The sequence below is a fragment of the Salvelinus alpinus genome, chromosome 36, assembly GCF_045679555.1.
Source record: "Salvelinus alpinus chromosome 36, SLU_Salpinus.1, whole genome shotgun sequence".
Taxonomy (NCBI): Eukaryota; Metazoa; Chordata; class Actinopteri; order Salmoniformes; family Salmonidae; genus Salvelinus; species Salvelinus alpinus.
The window spans coordinates 5,029,395-5,051,653 of NC_092121.1; the positions used below are offsets into that span (position 1 = coordinate 5,029,395).

General features: G+C 43.8%; 1 protein-coding gene across 1 annotated transcript; it reads right to left on the minus strand.

Moving 5' to 3' along the window:
* Positions 1–10,925: 10,925 nt before the first annotated feature.
* On the minus strand, positions 10,926–20,481 carry LOC139564974 (nuclear receptor subfamily 1 group D member 1-like). The gene is made up of 7 exons (XM_071384928.1): positions 20,065–20,481; positions 16,206–16,484; positions 15,830–16,063; positions 15,063–15,709; positions 14,756–14,941; positions 14,412–14,622; positions 10,926–11,931 (listed from the first exon to the last, which is right to left on the minus strand). Exons 1-7 carry the CDS (start codon positions 20,123–20,125, stop codon positions 11,735–11,737), a joined length of 1,815 nt encoding a protein of 604 aa, XP_071241029.1. The 5' UTR covers positions 20,126–20,481; the 3' UTR covers positions 10,926–11,734.
* Positions 20,482–22,259: the final 1,778 nt, after the last annotated feature.

A 22,259-nucleotide genomic window follows, 5' to 3' on the forward strand; every position in this document is an offset into this window, starting at 1 on the left:
CTTATATTTGGAGTAGTGCCTTTCCTCAACCACAGCATGTTGTGTGCAAAAGTACTATTTCACAACTCGATGAAACCTTCACTGTTGACATTTAGAAACCAAATATGCCAATTTGAAAAATCAGTCACATGTGTTTTTTTGAGCGAGAATTAAGACGACTTTCGAGGAGTAAGACATGTATAAAAGCAACAGATACCATTAATAAGAAGTGGCTAGAAGTGTCTTATATGGTGAGCTACCGAGTGGCTAGGACAGGCAAGCCCCATACTATTGTGGAGGACTTAATTCTTCCTGCTGCTGCGGATATGGCTGGGACAATGCTGGGGGAAAAAGCCCAAAAAACTATACAGATAATGCCTTCATCACAAAGACAGCTTTGTGACATCAAATGGACTTTGGTGGTCAAGATGTGTTGGTATCTGTACTGATGGCGCAAAAGTCATGACAGGGAGACATAGTGGAATGGTTACATGTGTGCAAGTAGTTGCTCCCGACTACACTTGGGTACACTGCAGCATCCACCGAGAGGCTCTTGCTGCCAACGGAATGCCTGACCGCTTGAAAGAGGTTTTGGACACTACAGTGAAAATGGTTAACTTTGTTAAAGCAAGGCCCCTGAACTCGTATGTTTTCTGCACTATGCAATGATATGAACAGCGACCATGTAACACTTTTACAACATACAGAAGAAGTGCGCTGGTTATCAAGGGGCAAAGTATTGACAATTTTTTTAAATTGAGAGACGAGCTTAAAGTTTTCTTTATTGACCATAATTTTCAATTGTCTGACCGCTTGCATGATGACGAGTTTCTCACACGACTGGCCTATCTGGGTGATGTTTTTTCTCGCCTGAATGATCTGAATCTAGGATTACAGGGACTATCCGCAACTATATTCAATGTGCGGGACACAATTGAGGCTATTGTTAACCCTTGTGTTAGTGGCGGGTCAAAAATGACCCGCCACTATGTTCAACAGCAGAGAACCCCCTAAATTATATTTTTTCAACTTTACATTTCCTAGAGTGACCCCAAAATTAGAAAAAGTGAAACATCGCCGTTGTGCATATTTCCATGAAAGCTGTTCACCACCAGGGTACAAAGATTGTCTTCGGCTCATTTTTGACCCGTCAGATAAAATAATTTACACACCACAAACTTCTTACTTCTTGAACTCAGACAAAACTAAAACTTTCTTGTGCATGTTCAGCATCCATGAACCCCACACATGACTCAAGCTCACAGACAAAATAAAAACAATTTTGGACAAAATAAACATTTCTTGAAAGTGTTGTTTACTAATGGGGAATGCATTCAGAGGCTGTAAAGGTGCTGCAGATGAGTTCTCTCTTTACTGAAGCCATGAGTGCACGTTTCAGTGCCCAACGGGTTGTAGATCAGATTTTTTTTTTAGATGTCCAGGATGAGCAAGAGAACAATGATTTAGAAGAGGTTGTATCTGAAGATGATGGGGAAGAATACAACCCAAAGCACGATGCACCATCTTCAGATGAAGAAGAAATCCGCCAAGCTGAAAGAGACATTTTTGTCAAAGAACAGCAAAATAACATGGTCCTTGTCACCATTTGACAACCAGGGCAGGATGGCAGCACAAAATGTCATAAGGATGACCCCAGGGCCTACAAGACATGCAGTTGCCCATGCCCCGGACCATCGCCTCAACATTCTACATATTCATCACACCAGCCATCGCAAAAATCATCCTGGAGATGCAAAATTTGGAGGGTTTCTGTAAATATGGAGACAACTGGAAAAGGATGGATGAGATTGACCTGCGTGCCTACATAGGGCTGCTAATCTTAGCGGGTGTGTATAAGTCCTGAGGCAAGGCTGCATGTAGTCTCTGGGATGCAGAGAGTGGAAGGGTGATTTTCCGTGCCACGATGCCACTGAAAGTCTTTCACACTTTCTCAAGAATGCTATGATTTTGATAAACGTGAGTCAAGACTTGTGAGAAACAAATTGGCAGCCATAAGAGAGGTCTGGGAGAAGTGGGTGGAGCGTCTGCCATACCTCTACAACCCTGGGCCTGAAGTAATAGTGGATGACCAACTGGTTCCATTCAGAGGTACATTTTTGTTTTCATATCTGTAATATAAGTGATTTTCACTGTTCATTTTATTATGTATTGCTGTAATATCATTAATTTATATGATTGTTTTCTGTGACACTGATACTAATTACTTTTGTCAAAAGGTCGCTTTCCTTTCCGGCAGTATATGCCCAGCAAGGTATGGCATCAAGATATGGGTGGCCTGTTACGCACAATCCAGCTACGCTTGGAAGATGCAAGTCTACATAGGGAAACCGACCAGTGGAGGCCCGGAGAAGAGCCAGGGGATGCGGGTTGTGCTTGATGTGACAGATGGACTGAGAGGGCACAATGTCACGTGTGACAATTTCTTCACCTCTTATGAACTCAGCCAGCAGCTCCAGAAGAGGAAGATCACCATGGTTGGCACAGTTTGAAAGAACAAGCCTGAGCTCCCCCCTGCACTCCTCACAACAAGGGGGAGAGAGGCCTTCTCATCAAAGTTTGCCTTCACCCCCACCACCACTCTAGTTTCTTACCTCCCAAAGAGGAACAAGATTGTGGTCCTGAGCACACTGCACAAAACGGCTGAGATCAGTGATCGTGAGGAAAGGAAGCCAGCCATCATCCTGGACTAGAACCACAACAAAGGAAGTGTGGACAAACTGGACAAGGTGATAGGAACTTACAGCTGCAGGAGGCCCCTGATCATCTTCCATAACATCATTGATGTGTCCTCAAACAATGCCTTTGTGATATGGAACATGATCAACCCTATTATCTTATTTAATTCTTATTTATTGTTGTTTATACACCTTGTGGGTGGGGGCAATGGTTAAAAAAATGGAGAAGACTAGTATTTTGTAGTTGAATTCCTCATTGTAAAGTATATAAGAATGTATCACTGTTGCCAAACAAGTTCAATACTCCCCCCCCCCCCCTTCAATAAAATGCATTCAGAACTACTTTCTGCACATCTGCTATTTTCTTAGGCTATACAAGTGCTATCTCTTGCACACACAAAAATGTTTTACACCTATGCAGTACCTTTAGCAATAATAATAATAAACCTCTACTTTAGAATATAAAACAATTATGACAGGTGTGTTGTAATAAAAACGAGTGGTGTCCGCTGATTAAATGCGATCCTTCTGCATTCTGAAAAGGGATAACCCAGATATTCCTACATTTTGTGATGAATGACCGCTTGTTTCTTCATGTAAAATAGATTTGGGGTTTAAAATTAAATTAAGCTGCTTTATTTTCGGGGTTTAGTGAAGGTGGGTCATTTTTTTACCCTTAGGACAAGGGGAGTATACAGAATGTTAAGACTACACAAGGGTTAAGAAGTTGGAGCTATTCTCTGTCTGTGTGAACAAGGACAACACACAGGTATTTCCATCATTGTATGATTTTTTGTGTGCAAATGAACTCAAGCTTACGGACAATGTCAAATGTGATATAGCGAAGCACCTGAGTGAGTTGGGTGCGCAATTACGCAGGTACTTTCCCGAAACGGATGACACAAACAACTGGATTCATTATCCCTTTCATGCCCTGCCTCCAGTCCACTTACCGATATCTGAACAAGAGAGCCTCATCGAAATTGCAACAAACGGTTCTGTGAAAATTAAATTTAATCAGAGGCCACTGCCAGATTTCTGGATTGGGCTGTGCTCAGAGTATCCTGCCTTAGCAAATCGCGCTGTTAAAACGCTGATGCCCTTTGTAGCCACATACCTATGTGAGAGTGGATTCTCTGCCCTCACTAGCATGAAACTAAATACAGGCACAGACTGTGTGTGGATAGTGATTTAAGACTGAGACTCTCTCCAATAGAACCCAACATTGCAGAGATATGTGCATCCTTTCAAGCACACCCTTCTCATTAACCTGTGGTGGGTTATTCTCAATTTTCGATTAACAATTAAAGTTTTATATGTCAGATGGCTAAATAAAGAGCAAAATTATTGATTATTATATTCTTATTTGTGCCCTGGTTCTTAAGAGCTCTTTGTCACTTCCCACGAGCCGGGTTGTGACAAAAACTCACTCATTCTTAGGTTTAATAAATGTATCGTATGGTGTGTGTGTGTGGCAGGCTTACCATGATGGCAAAAAACAACATTTGAGAGTGCGCTGACCCTGGTGCTAGAAGGGGTAGGCAGCTGGAGGTTAAATGTTTGAAGGGGTACGGGACTTTAAAACATTTGGGAACCACTGCTAATCACACCGAATCATTTTTGACTAAAACATATCGTTCCTGTATCATATCAGAGCCCATGTATCTAGATGCGTATCTAGATACATGGGCTCTCGAATTTACTAGGGAGCTGCACATCCCTAGTAAATATCTCATGACTCTTTCTAATGTTGCTCTGTTTTTTCTTCTAGATATATCTGTTGTCTTGTCTATGTATTGTTGTAACGATATTTCCACTCGCATGTAAATAAATAAAAAATGTCGGTGAACGTTTGTTAATTAGTTTTTCTTAATATTTAGACTTAAAGAAAAGGTGCATGTTGTGCACTCTAATCTCTATTATCGTAAAAATAAATCAACCATGTTGTGATGTAGAGTGCATCTTTTATTTCTTTATCAAAGTTCAGGCTCTTTTAGTCATCAGCACCCCTGTAAGATATCTTGTGTCTTTTTTCAGAATTTCACCACTAGAGTGTAGTAACTATGTGCACTGCATAGATCCTGTGGCTGGGCCTCTGTGAATGATGTTGCTCCCTGTAGGCTGGTTAGATAATCTATGGGTTGACAGATCGAGCCTGTGGCTCTTGACAAAGTCAACCCTGAAGGCTGTCAAAATCAAATCAAATGTATTTATATAGCCCTTCTTACATCAGCTGATATCTCAAAGTGCTGTACAGAAACCCAGCCTAAAACCCCAAACAGCAAGCAATGCAGGTGTAGAAGCACGGTGGCTAGGAAAAACAACCTAGAAAGGCCAAAACCTAGGAAGAAACCTAGAGAGGAACCAGGCTATGAGGGGTGGCCAGTCCTCTTCTGGCTGTGCTGGGTGGAGATTATAACAGAACATGGCCAAGATGTTCAAATGTTCATAAATGACCAGCATGGTCAAATAATAATAATCACAGTAGTTGTCGAGGGTGCAGCAAGTCAGCACCTCAGGAGTAAATGTCAGTTAGCTTTTCATAGCCGATCATTAAGAGTATCTCTACCGCTCCTGCGGTCTCTAGAGAGTTGAAAACAGCAGGTCTGGGACAGGTAGCACGTCCGGTGAACAGGTCAGGGTTCCATAGCCGCATGCAGAACAGTTGAAACTGGAGCAGCAGCAAGGCCAGGTGGACTGGGGACAGCAAGGAGTCATCATGCCAGGTAGTCCTGAGGCATGGTCCTAGGGCTCAGGTCCTCCGAGAGAGAGAAAGAAAGAGAGAAAGAGAGAATTAGAGAGAGCATACTTAAATTCACACAGGACACCGGATAAGACAGGAAAAGTACTCCAGATATAACAAACTGACCCTAGGCCCCCGACACATAAACTACTGCAGCATAAATGCTGGAGGCTGAGACAGGAGGGGTCAGGAGACACTGTGGCCCCATCCGATGATACCCCCGGACAGGGCCAAACAGGAAGGATATAACCCCACCCACTTTGCCAAAGCACAGCCCCCACACCACTAGAAAAACTAGAAACTAGAAACTAGAAAAAAGCCTGAAGAGAAATAGCCTATCTAAGATGGGTCTTCAATGGCTTCCACAAGCAATGTGTTCAATTTCTTTCCACCTGCCTTTGTAACTCAACATATAAGCTGTTTACAAAACTTGCACTCATATTCTTGAAAAGACAGGCCCTTTGTCGGAGCTACTTGGCACTTGAGAGCCTGCTCTCCCTCTCACTTTTCATACTGTCACAGTTACCCTCCCTGTGTCATGCTTTGCTCCTCACCAGTGGTGTAAAAATACTTACGTCGTTTTTGGGGGTATATGTACTTTACTATTTATATTTTTTGTCAACTTTTACTTCACCACATTCCTAATGCAAATATTGTACTTTTTAATCCATACATTTTCCCTGACTCCCAAAAGTACTAACATTTTGAATGCTTAGCAGGACAGGAAAATGGTTCAATTCACACACTTATCAAGAGAACATCCCTGGTCATCACTACTACCTCTGATCTGGTGGACTCACTAAGCACAAATGCTTAATTTGTAAATGATGTCTGTGTTGAAGATAGCCCCTAGCTATCTGTAAATTTAAAAAAAAAACAAGAAAGGGGTGCCGTCTGGCTTGCTTAATATAAGGAATTTGAAATTATTTATACTTTTACTTGAGTCATTTTCTATTAAGGTATCTTTACTTTTACTCAAGTATGACAATTGGGTACTTTTTCCAACACTGCTCCTCACCAGCTGCATTTCAATTTGCTCCCTGGGATGCAGGAGGCGGGGCCAATGTCGGAGATGTGAAAAGTTGGTTATGCGGACCGTTTGACCCACTTCTGATCCATGAGGCAGCAGCTTCCGCAGCTATTAGGTTACATTCTCCTCGCTTTGCGGTTGAGGGGTAGGGTGGTTTGATAATCCTCTTCATAGATCAGATTCCACTCCACTGTGGACGCAAGTGAAAGGGATCTTGTTTTTCTGTCTTCAATGTGATACAGTAGTCTCATCAAACAGCATCAGTCCTACTTTGTTTTTGTCTCCTGTTTCTAATGACTGGGAGCTCCCTGGCTTTCCCTAGGGCAGTTTTACACAGACTGTTGTACACTTGTTGTTTATGTTATAGTGCATTCGGAAAGTATTCAGACCCCTTGACTTTTTCCACATTTTGTTACGTTACAGCCTTATTCTAAAATGGATAAACAAAAACATCAATCTACACACACAATACCCAATAATGACAAAGCAAAAACAGATATCCAGTGTGCACCTTATTTACATAGGTATTCAGACCATTTGCTATGAGACTAAAATTGTTACTCAGGTACAGTTGAAGTCGGAAGTTTACATACACCTTAGCCAAATACATTTAAACTCAGTTTTTCACAATTCCTGACATTTAATCCGAGTAAAAATTCCCTGTCTTAGGTCAGTTAGGAACACCACTTTTATTTTAAGAATGTGAAATGTCAGAATAATAGTAGAGAGAATTATTTATTTCAGCTTTTATTTCTTTCATCACATTCCCCGTGGGTCAGAAGTTAACATGCACTCAATTATTATTTGGTAGCATTTCCTTTAAATTGTTTAACCTGGGTCAAATGTTTCAGGTAGCATTCCACAAGCTTCCCACAATAAGTTGGGTGAATTTTTGGCCCATTCCTCCTGGCAGAGCTGTTGTAACTGAGTCAGGTTTGTAGGCCTCCTTGCTCGCACACACCTTTTCAGTTCTGGAGACAAATTTTCGATAGGATTGATGTCAGGGCTTTGTGATGGCCCCTCCAATATCTTGACTTTGTTGTCCTTAAGCCATTTTGCCACATCTTTGGAAGTATGCTTGAGATCATTGTCCATTTGGAAGACCCATTTGCGACCAAGCTTTAACTTCCTGACTGATGTCTTGAGATGTTGCTTCAATATATCCACATAATATTCCTACCTCATGATGCCATCTATTTTGTGAAGTGCACCAGTCCCTACTGCAGCAAAGCACCCCCACAACATGATGCTGCCACCCCGTGCTTCACGGTTGGGATGGTGTTCTTCGGCTTGCAAGCCTCCCCATTTTTCCTCCAAACATAACGATGGTCATTATGGCCAAACAGTTCTATTTTTGTTTCATCAGACCAGAGGACATTTCTACAAAAAGTACGATCTTTGTCCCCATGTGCAGTTGCAAACCGTAGTCTGGCTTTTTTATGGCGGTTTTAGAGCAGTGGCTTCTTCCTTGCTGAGCGTCCTTTCAGGTTATGTCGAGATAGGACTCGTTTAACTGTGTATATAGATACTTTTGTACTTGTTTCCTCCAGAATCTTCACAAGGTCCTTTGCTGTTGTTCTGGGATTGATTTGCGCTTTTTGCACCAAAGTACGTTCATCTCTAGGAGAGAGAACGCGTCTCCTTCCGGAGCGGTATGACGGCTGCGTGGTCATATGGTGTTTATACTTGCATACTTTTGTTTGTACAGATGAACGTGGTACCTTCAGGCATTTGGAAATTGCTCCCAAGGATGAACCAGACTTGTGGAGGTCCACAATTTTCTTTCTGAGGTCTTGGCTTATTTCTTTAGATTTTCCCATGATGTCAAGCAAAGAGGCACTGAGTTGGAAGGTAGGCCTTGAAAAACGTGCACAGGTACACCTCCAATTGACTCAAATAATGTCAATTAGCCTATCAGAAGCTTCTAAAGCCATGACATCATTTTCTGGAGCTGTGTAAAGGCACAGTCTACTTAGAATATGTAAACTTCTGACCCACTGGAATTGTGATACAGTGAATTATTTGTGAAATAATCTGTCTGTAAACAATTGTTGGAAAAATTACTTGTGTCATGCACAAAGTAGATATACTAACCAACTTGCCAAAACTATAGTTTGTTAACAAGAAATTTGTGGAGTGGTTGAAAAACTAGTTTTAATGACTCCAATCTCAGTGTATATAAACCTCTGACTTCAACTGTACATCCTGTTTCCATTGATCATCCTTGATGTTTCTACAACTTGATTGGAGTACACCTGTGGTAAATTCAGTTTGATTTGGAAAGTCACACACCTGTCTATATAAAGTCAAACAGTTGACAATATATGTCAGAGCAAAAACCAAGCCATGAGGTCGAAGGAATTGTCCGTAGAGCTCTGAGACAGGATTGCGTCGAGGCACAGATCTGGGGAAGGGTACCAAAACGTTTCTCCAGCATTGTAGGTCCCCAAAAACACGCTGTTTTTGGAAGAAATTTGGAACAACAGACTCTTCCTAGAGCTGGCCACCCGGCCAAACTGAGCAATTGGGGGAGAAGAGCCTTGGTCAGGGAGGTGACCAAGAAACCGATGGTCACTCTGACAGAGCTTCAGAGTTCCCCTGTGGTAGATGGGAGAACCTTCCAGAAGGACAACCATCTCTGCAGCACTCCACCAATCAGGCCTTTATGGTAGAGTGGCCAGATGTAAGCCACTCCTCAGTAAAAGGCACATGACAGCCCGATTGAAGTTTGCCAAAAGGCACCTAAAGGACTCTCAGACCATGAGAAAAGATTCTCTGCTCTGGTGAAACCAAGATTGAACTCTTTGGCCTGAATGCCAAGCATCACGTCTGGAGAAAACCTGGCACCATCCCTACGGTGAAGCATGGTGGTGGCAGCATCATGCTGTGGGGATATTTTTCAGCGGCAGGGACTGGGAGACTAGTCAGGATCGAGGGAAAGATGAACGGAGCAAAGTTCAGAGAGATCCTTGATGAAAACATTCTACAGAGTGCTCAGGACCTCAGATTGGTGTGAAGGTTCACCTTACAACAGGACAGCGACCCTAAGCCCTCAACCAAGACAACGCAGGGGTGGCTTTGGGACAAGTCTCTGAATGTCCTTGAGTGACCCAGCCGGAGCCCGGACTTGAACCCGATCCAACATCTCTGGAGAGACCTGAAAATAGCTGTGCAGCGACGCTCCCCATCCAACCTGACAGAGCTTCAGAGGATCTTCAGAGAAGAATGGGAGATACTCCCTAAATACAGGTGTGCCAAGCTTGTAGCATCATACCCAAGAAGACTCGAGGCTGTAATCGCTGCCAAAGGTGCTTCAACAAAGTACTGAGTAAAGGGTCTGAATACTAATGTAAATGTGATATTTCAGTTTTTTGGGTTTTATACATTTGCAAAAAATCTCTGAAAACCTGTTTTTGCTTTGTCATTATGGGGTATTGTGTGTAGATTGATGAAGAAGAAAAAACTATTTAATCCATTTTTGAATAAGGCTGTAACAAAAATGTGGAAGAAGTCAAGGGGTTTGACTACTTTCCAAATGCACAAATGCATACAGTAAATTACAAATTGCTCTCATTAATGAAGAACCCTGCGTCCATGGAAATGGTCCTACCCATACATATTTATTACATAATACAGTTTCTAACCTAAAAAGTGTCTCCAGGACTGTAGTTCATTGACTTTTGCAAACCAAATCATCGTCTTACTTTTAATTTTTTTTAAAATGTTTTTCAGCCGAGTTGTCATGACGACGGGGTGCGAAAACAAAACAGAAACATGAGAAATATTTTGAGTGGTTTTATAAATGGGTAAGATTTATACCTGCTTGTAGTGTGTTCTATGAAAGTACATTACATTTTGGTTTTCTGAAGAGAACATGCTTTTTGGCCCAACACTGTCACTTAGAGCTGACACTCACAAGAACAAGTTAATATTTACAATGACGGCCTACCCCAGTGACACTGGGCCAATTGTGCACCGCCTTATGGAACTCCCAATCACGGCCGGATATGATACAGCCTGGATTCGAACCAGGGACTGTAGTGACACCTCTTGCTCTGAGATGTAGTGCCTTAGACCGCTGCGCCACTCAACAGAAGATACCCCACTACCCTTCAAGAATTATAGACAAGACCATGAGCTACAGCAATAATCTGTTACTATTGAAGGGGCTATTATTACTGTCAGCATGTCCTTTCAAATAAGTTCATCTCATGGTCAACGTGGACTGGGTTACTCAAACTATAAATGGATTCCATAACTAAGACCTAATCCAAGAAAATGTGTAGCCTTGGTCATTGGTCAGTACGAACTGTTATTCCCACTTTAGTGTTGTCAGCATCCTAAGTGAGTGTTGTGACGTGTGGCTGACTGATACATAGCACAGCCCTCTAAATGCTCGGTGATGTCTCTCCAACCCAGTCCCAGACAGAAGTGGAATAACAAGATTGGTACTACAGAAAAAGATCACACAAAGGAATTCAAGCAAGTATTTTTATATATATAATTCCTTCATTACATAAAACATTTTTGAAATACAAGTCTGGATATTGTTTTTCATACGCATACACTCAAATTGAATTTTATACATTTGTACCCACATTTATAACTTTGCACCTTAAAGCATTTTATCTTAACAAAAAAATATATATTATACACATTTTTCAAACATTTCAAGTAGGCCTATTGATGTTTGTAGCTAGATATTTACACATTTGTACAAACTCAGTTTGCAGTATGAATAAAGTATACAACACTGCATATATTTTACTAATTATTTAGTCATGATAAAACAGAGAGCAGATGGTTTTAATATGCATCTAGCAGCCTCTTGGAAGGAATCAGGCCTAGCTGGACATGTGGGGTAGAAAAGCCCCATGCTGCTTTTGGTTCACCTCAACCGACAAGTGGTCTCTGGCCCCCTCAGACCGGCTGGTGTAGAGGGGGCACTTGTTCTGGGAAGTTTTGAGCTGCGACCACCCCAACCTCCACCCAAAATAATTTATGTAGAGGGATTTGTTTCCCTCCTCTCCATGGTTCTATTGGCCTTACCCCTATCAGTTGTCAGTCACTGTCTCTTGGCCATGTTATTGGCTGAAGCGCACATATCAGTCAACTCGGAGGTGGGCGGGTGTCCCTGAAGGGGGCAAGCGAGCAGGCCGAATCAGATCCCCCCCCGTCACCTCCCCCAACTTGCCCCTGCCCCTTAGCCGCCCAACCACCACTGTCTGTGAGGTAGAGATGAGCGACGAGTCCAGACGGGTTTTCTTGTCATCAGTGGTGACATTCTTATGCGTCGATGCGGAAGGACAGCAGCTTCTCTGAGTGCATGTTGTTGAGTGTGCGCAGGTCGGGCATCTTGAGCAGCAGCTTGGTGAAGCGAGAGGCGTCACAGGGGTCGCTCTTGCTGACCAGGGCACGCAGTGCTCTGATCAGAGACTCCTGAAGCAGGTCCACTGAGTTAATGTTCTCGATGCCTGAGCGATCTGAAAGAGGACAGAGAAGAAAGAGAGCACCGTTAGACTACTTTACACTTTAGTACAGACCATTACTATGCCATAATAGTGCGTGATTTTTTTACGTTTCAAGTGTCATCGTCAATGTTCACCATAATTTTTTCCGGCACTAAGCAAATGTCAGGTCTGCTGAGCGCAAACTTGAACATTGTGGAAATTCGGTGCAACTTCCTGTGAACGCTGAGGCTGTACTCACTTTAAGTAACAGTTTCAGACAGTGGTCAAGTAGGCTACTGTGGCTATTTGATCATAATGTAGGCCTACCAGATTGGCCTACCATCAAAAACAATGGAAAAATGCATTCCATAACATTTTAACATGGAAATGGCTGTTCTATCATTCAGCCAAAAGTAGCAGCCAATGTGTGGTGTTCAAAGTAGGCATACATTCCATTAGACTTTTGAAAAAACATGCAGGGCTTGACTGAAAATGTTGTGTTGTTCGATGAAACCACTTTACAAAATATTACAGTGAATCAGACAAATGATGCTACTGCCTATTGGCTTATCTAAGACTCTCTCAAAATACAACACTGCCCCTTTAAGACACAAAAAAGCTCTTATCCAACTCCCTTTTCAAAGATGTCTAGAAATATTCACGTTTTGTGCTCAATCACTCCCCCATTGCTTAATACAAATGATCTATAACTTGGCTAATAACTCAATAACTATCAAAGGATATGAACAAGTGTACACACGTGGCTGCATGCATCTCTTGCTTTGATCTCAAAACAAGTGAATCTACTCATGACCGCTCATGCTGTAAACACAGTCCAGTTCAAAGTGAATGCCACAGATCCATATATGGCAATATTTGCATATAGGCCTACAGCAGCTCTGATTGGTTATGCCGTACCGGTCTGTGTAGAGTATGGGCTGAGTCGTACGTGTCAACACAATAGAATCCTACTCCGATGCGTTCTGCCTACAACAAAATATCTTGCATAGTTTGTTTTGTTTCGGTATGTTGCATTTAAAGTACAACTGAATCCTGGACTTCCTGACGGGCCACCCCCAGGTTGTAAGAGTAGGCAACAACACGTCTGCCACGCTGATCCTTAACACTGGGGCCTCTCAGGGGTGTGTACTTAGTCCCCTCCTGTATTCCCTGTTCACCCACGACTGCGTGGCCAAACACGACTCCAACACCATCATTAAGTTTGCTGACAACACAACAGTGGTAGGCCTGATCACCGACAATGATGAGACGGCCTATAGGGAGGAGGTCAGAGAACTGGCAGTGTGGTGCCAGGACAACAACCACAATGTGAGCAAGACAAAGGAGCTGATCGTGGACTACAGGAAAAGGCGGGCCGAACATCGACGGGGCTGTAGTGGAGCGGGTCGAGAGTTTCAAGTTCCTTGGTGTCCACATCACAAATGAACTATCATGGTCCAAACATACCAAGATAGTCGTGAAGAGGGCACGACAAAACCTTTTCCCCCTCAGGAGACTGAAACGATTTGGCATGTGTCCCCAGATCCTCAAAAGGTTCTACAGCTTCACCATTGAGAGCATCCTGACCGGTTGCATCACCACCTAGTATGGTAACTGCTCGGCATCTGACCGTAAGGCGCTACAGAGGGTAGTGCAAACGACCCAGTACATCACTGGGGCCAAGCTCCCTGCCATCCAGGACCTATATAATAGGCGGTGTCAGAGGAAAGCCCATAAAATTGTCAGAGACTCCAGTCACCCAAGTTATAGACTGTTTTCTCTGCTACCGCACGGCAAGCAGTACCGGAGCGCCAAGTCTAGGACCAAAAGGCTCCTCAACAGCTTCTACCCTCAAGCCATGAGACTGCTGAACAATTAATAAAATCACCCCTGGACAATTTACTTTGAACCTCCCTTTTGTACACTGCTGCTACTCGCTATTTATGATCTATGCAGAGCCACTTCACCCCCACCTACATGTACAAATTACCTCAACTAACCTGAAACCCCCGCACACTGACTCGGTACCGGTGCCCCCTGTATATAGCCTCGTTATTGTTATTCTTATTGTGTTACTTTTTATTATTACTTTTTATTTTAGTCTACTTGGTATTTTCTTAACTCTTCCTGAACTGCACTGTTGGTTAAGGGCTTGTAAAGTAAGCATTTCACGGTAAAGTCTACACTTGTTGTATTCGGCGCATGTGACAAATAAAGTTTGGTTTGATTTGATTTGATATTGCGTTAATTCGATCACAATTCCCACGGTAAATGGAAACGTTGATAGTGTTAACTAACGGGGAAAACTCCAGAAAGTTGAGTGAAGTTCAATCTCGTGCTTCTCTGCGCGGGCTGTTATTTGTTCTGCGGGGCAGTCCCGGTGGAGCTGCGCACCTGCGTGCAGCTTAGAGGGAACATTGGTCATGGTGATTTACTGGCAGGAGAACTACAGTACTTTCGCTCTGGCTGCTTAGATAGGTTGTTAAAGTAATAAGGCTTCTCATTGTTCTTACCTGCAGACACTAGCACTACAGCGGTGAAGAGACCCAGCTCCTCGGCCGTGAGCTCCAGGGAGTTGAGTTTCTCACTGAATTCAAACATGGTGTCTAGCAGGCCTCCCATACCCATGCCCTTCAGGGCCTCCAGGCTGTAGGTGGCACCAGAGATAAAGGTGACAGTCTGCTCCTTCACGTTGAAGAGGGAGGCAAAGCGCACCATCAAGACCTGTAACAGAAGAAAGGGAAAAGTAAGTGAGTGGTGAGTCATTGTATCTTCTCAAGTTGTGAGTATTTTTTGTTTATCCCTGTGTGAAGTTTCTTTGCATATCTGTGTTTGCACACATTTCACGGATGCCTACCTCAAAGGTGCCGGCCTTGAGCAGGGTGACTTGGTCGTTCTCGGAGAGTGCACTGAACCCTGGAATGTGCTTGGCGAACTCCACCACCTCGCGCACAGCCGGCGTGAAGCTGAGCGAGAAGTCCTCCCAGATCTCCTGAGGGGTCTTGTTGGGTTCGTCTTGGGGGCACATGTTCATTGGACATGCCTGGAAGAGCGAGGAGAATCGTAATCAGCATTTTCCTATATGCTATGACTACCTGCCACTATTATTGACAATCTTTGACGTCAAGATCTTTTCAATGTTGCTACACTGTTCAGTGACTCACCAGCACAATGTCCTTGTGGTTTTTCCATGGGAAGTTCTTCTCCTGGGGAACGCTGCTGGTCTCAATGCCTTGGTGGCTCCCGAACAGGTTGCTGTTGTGGAACTGCTTGCCATTGTTCTGGTGATGTCTGTCAGACATGGCCTGGAAGCCATGGTGCTGGAGGGCCACGTTGTTGTTGTGGTGGTAGATTGTGTTGAGGCCGTTCTGATGGTAGCCAGCAGGGCAGTAGCTGGAGCCCCAGTTGTCCACCTCTCCGTTATGCTGTCTCGTGGACTCGCCCAGCTTGTCGTGGGCGTAGACGAAGGTCTCACGGTGCGCCCGGGAAATGGCCGTTATGGTGCAGTCCACCCCAGGGCTGGGGCACAGGGGTGGAGAGCTGGCCAACAGTGGCGGGCTTTGGGTGGATGGTGGGGGCAGAAGGGAAGTAGGGGCTTGTGCAGGGGAAGGGGCAAAAGGCAGGGCCTGAGGCTGGGGTGCCACAGTCAGACCCGGGCAGGGAGAGGAGGAAGTGGGAGAAGGGGGACAGTTGTGGGTCAGGCTGGCCAGCTGGAACTCGTTGTTCATGTTGTTCATGTTGTTCATAGCGCTCTGCATCTCTGCGAGCATGCGCTGCTTCTCACGCTTAGGTATTCTGCCAAAGCGAACAGCTGGGGAGAGAGAAAGAGACACGTGGAGTCAACAGTCCTAACAGGGATGAGAGTGTAACAGATCTACTAGACCTTTTGTGGCTATATGTGTCATGTTTTAGCCTGTGAAGCTGTGCTTACCATCGCGGGACATGCCCACGGACAGACACTTTTTGAAGCGGCACTGCTGGCAGCGGTTGCGGTTAATCCTCATGATGGTGCAGGTCTCGTTCTTCAGGCACTTTTTGTACTGGATGTTCTGCTGGATACTGCGTCGGAAGAATCCCTTGCAGCCCTCACAGGCATGGACGCCATAGTGGAAGCCTGAGGCGACGTCTCCACACACTTTACACAGCAGCACCATCCCATTCAGTTCTGTTACAAACATAAAGAGTAGAACCGACAATGAGTCCAAATTCCAAAAACACTTAAAGCTGCAGTTCCAGCAGTGACAGATAGGGGTGCACAATCTGGAGTCATATAAAGGATTGGGGTTCTGGTAAGGGGGTCTACTCACTGGTAAGGCTTGCCACGGACTTGCTGGTGGAGCAGCGAGAGATGCTGCTGTCATTACGACCCCTAGGCCTTGGGGACCCTCCGGAGCCGGAAGAGGAGTTGCCATCATCACCATTGGAGGAGCTGGAGCTGCCGCTGCCGGAGTAGGCATTGGAGAAGCTCTGGGAACCATTGGGGGAGGGAGGGAAGGAGGCTCCGAAGGAGTTCTCGCTGTACATAGACACCAGGCTGGTGTGATTTGGTGAGCAGCCACTGGAGCCGATGTAGGAGATTACGCCCCCTGGTGGACAAAATAAAAAGCGAGAGGACAACTTGTTAGAATGGATGCATGGTATAAAAACAGTGAGATCATTTGATTTGTCACATTTGGTGCTCCGTTCTTTGACTCGCTAACCATTGGACATCAGTCAACTGACAGTGAGGACTGATGGAAACTAAAACAGAGGAGGTAAAGAGGAAGAGGGTTCAAGAGAGGACAAGTACTGGTTAGGATTGATATTGCGCCCATTCATGTTCACTGACAAAAGAACGAGGGGGCGGCTGCAACTTTGTATCATTCTGTACATTCCAAATGTTCCCTTAGCTACCCAGGACAGTTATGCAAGGAAACTGTGGCAATGTTAGGATAACCATAGCAACAGGGTGGCTGGGGAGAGTCCAAGAAGACAAGTGACTGGAAAAGAACATTGCTTTCCAGGAAATGTTGGCAGGAATGGCTGCCCTGACTGGCTTTCCGTTTATTTTTCTAGCTCAGAGGTCACCCCTCTTACCAAAACAGAAGCCCTGACCACAGAGTACATTTACAGGAAGCCATAAGGGCAAATTGTTGTGCCACGTGAGCCAGCATCACCTACAGAACATTATTTACATTATGGAAGAAGCTATTGCAGCATGGAGAATGAGCACGTTCTTTTTGGATGCTGCCCAATAGCACAGACTGTGCTATTGCTGTTTTGCAGTCTCATTGGCCAGACATAGCCACCCACACGAGTGGATTTAGATACTCTTGTGCTCTCTCTCTCTCTCTTTGTTGGAACTCTCCTGACAACTTTCACTTGCCCTACTTCCCTTTCTCTCCAACTCTCCCTTTTCGCTCTCCTTGAAACTCCCTGTTCTTCTCTCACCACACCCCCTCCCCTCTGTACTCTATCTTGCTCATACTCTGTTTCTCTTCACCCTCTCTCACTTTCATTCTCTTTCTCCCTCCCGCTTGTTCTAATCCAGCTGTCTCGGTTTCTCCCGCTGTGAAGGCTAATTCTCACAAGTTCCGTCCAAGGATCACGTTTCGCCACAGCTGGCCACCCACACACCAACTCGTGCCCGGTCGCCGGGGGGTGCCACGCACAAGGCTACCGGGAATGGCTAATCGCTTTTTAAATGCCAAATGGTGTGCCCAGCCCTTTGCCACTAACAGCGTCCCTGCCGAAACCCGAACCTACAAAGCATATGCCCAAGACTTTCTGCACTTCCTGTTGACTCCAATTAACCTGTGCTCTAATACCAGATCAACTGTATTGTGTTGTTGTGAGGAGATGATGTGTTGTTGTGAGTCGATAATGTGTTGTTTTAAGGAGTCTTTGATACCTTTGCAATACATTTTATTGGTGTTGTTGAGGCTTCAATTGATGATGCCCTTGAAAACCGTCTTTATGATTTAATTTCCCTGCATTGATGGCAAGCTGCCCACCTACTGTATGTTTGGGTGGGGACTATTGAAGGATGGGATCATTGTTTTGTGCTTAACAAAACCAAACTCCATACTACGGTTCTGTGAGCCTGACACAGGATGAATTCCAATTTCCTGATTGAAAAAACAGTGAGAGAACGTTTGTCTGTCCTGTTCTGTTCTTTTTTGAGACATTCCAATCTAAGAATCCAGCAAGCCAGGCAGCCCTGGAGGAGAAACATATTTCACTGTGGAAAGGAACATAAGGTCTTATAGGGTCACTGTGTCAGGTGTCACCACAACATCCACAACAAGTGTACTTCCTTGTCCTGCATATTTCTACAGTATTACCACAACATCCACAACAAGTGTACTTCCTTGTCCTGCATATTTCTACAGTATTACGGCTCCTCCCTCTCTCTCCAACTCATGTTTTCACTCCCTTTTGCTCTGTCTTCCACCTCCTGTCTTTCAATCTCTGAAAAATGTATTACCCACAATAACCAATCAGTGAGTGAAAAGTAAGATTGCTTTTGTGTCAAAATCAATGACCTGCCATTTAAACCAACACTTGTACAGTCAATGTGAAATGAGGAAAACACATTAATAGATATAGCTATGAATATTGAATTAGTCTTAGTGAGTAAACATACATTCAGAGTGAAGTATTTGAAAGAAATATAATAATACATCGAAAGCTATGCATGGGAGAGCCATAGAATGAAAACAGGCTCGGCTGCATACTTGTGTTGCTCGAGGAGCAGCACTAGAGCAGGCTGGTTGGAGTACATTCTAGTCACGCCCTTACTCAACGTGCGCGCTTCCAACTTCAGGTTATTCAACGAGACTGGCAACCAAAAAAAAAAAAAAGACTGGCAACCTGACTGGCTGTGCAATACACGCCCATAGAACACACCAACTGTTTCCAGGACAGCCTCACGTTCCCTCCCGCTAAGCGCGATCCATGGTATCCAATAGACAGCCAATTCCCACAAGATATTCTCATGTAATTTACAATATACTTGCTGAATATAACCGAAAAGCTTGGTATCTATCTATATTTTCACTTTGCTATGTTGTAGTTGTACAATGTAATTTTATGTATTGCAAATGTATTTACTCTGAACCTATATTCAAATGAATGAACCATTAAATGCTTTATTAGACCTACTATCGCCTTGCCCTAATAATAATATAATAAAGGTAAACCCAATATTTTGGACATCTTAGATAACGAAAGGGAATGTCCCAATCACCCTGCAAGTATTTGGTTATGCCTGTGTAATTATGTCAGAAACAAAACATTATGCCTTACATAAATGTTCGTGTCCCACTTTTCAATATAACACGTGACTGAATGATGTCCGGATCGAATCGCAAGAATTACACCCGCCAGCTATCCAATAGCAGTGCACACATGGCATCCAAGACTGCGTCACCCATGGGACTCTGACGAGCAATTATGTAATGAGCTTGCTCTCTATACCGATGGAGATTGGTGGAGAACAGTGAATGAAAACAAAACGCACATGGCTAGCTTGGCGGGCCATGTGAATTGGGCAAAAACTTGCGCGGATGTCTGCATCAAAGAGATATCCGTCCACCTGACATGACCTACTTCCCCTCGAACTATTTTTGAGCATTGTGTCTTAACACATGATGTTCTACCTACCACACGTACACCTCAAACAATGTATTGTGTTTTAAATACTTCTTGATACAACATTTCTTAATTTCTTCCAGTAATTCGACCTTGACAATGACAGTTATGTCGAACGGTTGGGGTAAAATGTATAGGCTACAGTAATGATAACACACAGTCGTCAGTGAATTCAAAATACACACTGTATGAGGAATAGGCCTACTTCAAGCCTCGTCAGTCATGCACTGAGGTTTGGCATGAGGAGAACTGTACAGAGAACCATTGAACTTTATCCCATCTAGTGCATCACAAGGATGATTCCATCAGCCACGTAAATCACATACAAAAGTGTCTCTACTTAATCGACAGGTGTACATCAATACAATACAACTCATCATTGATTTACGCATTGCGGACTGATAAACAACAAACTGTAAAGAGCTTCAACAGACTGCCAATAAGCCAGGTAGCCTAAACAATGCGCAAAACACATTTTAACCCCAAATACGGTATCCATTACACACGCACAACAAAATAATACTGAATATTTACCTGTATTGTTGTTATTTGTGTCCATTGCTGTTGTTGCCATCCTGAGCTCCAAAACATTCATATAGATATCGGTGAAAATAGAAAACAGTTTAGGAAAGGATAATTTCCCTTCTTGGCAAAAAGCAGGTCCTCTATTCTCTGTTATAACGATGTCATTATGTAACTATAATAAAAGATCTGTTTGAGTTCGAATACTCATTAAAATACTTAGAACCAGGGTTAATAAACTATACCAAAGGATGCTTCCGCTATCGAGCAAGTTCCCGCGTAATGTGAATCACTTCTCTGTGAGCACTGCCAGTGAAAAAAATTACGAAAAGCGTTTATGCTGTCACAGGCTCTATCCGTGTAGGTCTGAACCGCAGTTTCCAAGTCGGCCTGGTTTTGCTCAGTCTCCCTCATCCCTAGGAAAGGAACAAGGACGCACTGCATGCATGCCCGCACGGGGCTGAAAACGGGACCATGTGACCCCCGCGGAGTGCCTCGTGCCCCAGTGACACACTTTTTTCTCCGAACGCATTAGCTTTAAAAAAAAACAAAAAAACTGCGCACATGGAGACGGTAACTCCGCCTACGAAAACGCCTACGAAAAATGTGGGGATATAATATTTTAACGCTGCCATTTTAACTTTAGGGGATAGGACAACATTTTAATATCACCAAATTGCCCAACGCCATTGCGCAATGCCATGGCACATGTTCCATCCATCATTCAAATGATGTCTAATTTGGGTTTAATTGGACGTGCCATTATATACTGTCTGACAAAGGGCTCCCCTTTTCATGTCTGGTTGGAATGTGGATGTGACCACAGACATTCACTTGATACATTGAAAAGATTAGTGCGACCTGTTGTGAAGCGAGGAACATGCCATTTCAAACATCTTAATATCATCAAGAACAAGTTTTAGCTTTTATTCAGCTTTTCTGGCAGTATTGCAAGCGATGGGAATGGGGTGATGGTGGTATAGAATACAACAAAAAAACTGTCCAAGAACTCTCCAGAATGAATGCAGATAAGTATCATAATACCTTATTTATTACCATTTTATTACCAGTGTTTTGTAATAGGAAAACTCTGCAGGATCAAAAGGAGCGAACCATTTCTGCCAGACTGTTCACAGCGCCCCACTCTTTTCTACGCTGTGCACATTGTCCTCACACCCCCACATTGTGCTGCTGTGGGTACATGTAAAGATCACCTAGCCCCATTCTGCGACTACCCCTGAAAATCTCATCTATTTCCCATTACACCCAGCTAGCACATTTGGATCATTGGAAGTTGTGGGAACGTAAGTTTGTGGTTTCCCATTCGTTCTGGGAACGAACCCATAAGTTTCCAGACTGGTAAAATGGACTGTTTAGTAACTATTCTGTGAACTGAAGTGAAAATTTAGCCGATTATGGGAACGTTTCTTTTTAGGTTGCAGGGAGGTTCTGAGAACGTTTTGCTCTGGTTTCTTGAAAGTTTTTCTGGGAGGTTTTATTAACGGTCTGAGAATGGAAATTATAGAGGTTATTTCGATTTTTTTTTATAACTTCCTTAAAACTCTTTAGAACCCATAGCAGCCGTCGATGACCTTTCTTTAAAATAGTATGGCGGTCGCGAACGGCCTTGTTTTTCTAACCATAATACACTATATATACAAAAGTATGCGGACACCCCTTCAAATTAACCAGACACCTAGGTATTTGTAGTTGTCCACATATTCTAAGTCAGAACCGTCCAGAGTAGCGATGCTGGATGGGCGGGCAGGTGTGGGCAGCGATTGGTTGAAGAGCATGCATTTAGTTTTACTTGCATTTAAGAGCAGTTGGAGGCCACGAAAGGAGAGTTGTATGGCATTGCAGTTCGTCTGGACGTTAGTTAACACAGTGTCCAAAGAAGGTCCAGAAGTATACAGAATGCTGTCGTCTGCGTAGAGTTGGATCAGAGAATCACCAGCAGCAAGAGCGTGTTGATGTATACAGAGAAAAGAGTCAGCCCGAGAATTGAACCCTGTGGCACCCCCATAGAAACTGCCAGAGGTCCGGACAACAGGCCCTCCAATTTGACACACTGAACTCTGTCTGAGAAGTAGTTGGTGAACCAGGCGAGGCAGTCATTTGAGAAACCAAGGCTATTGAGTCTGTCGATAAGAATGTGGTGGTTGACAGAGTCAAAAGCCTTGGCCAGGTCGATGAATACCGCTGCA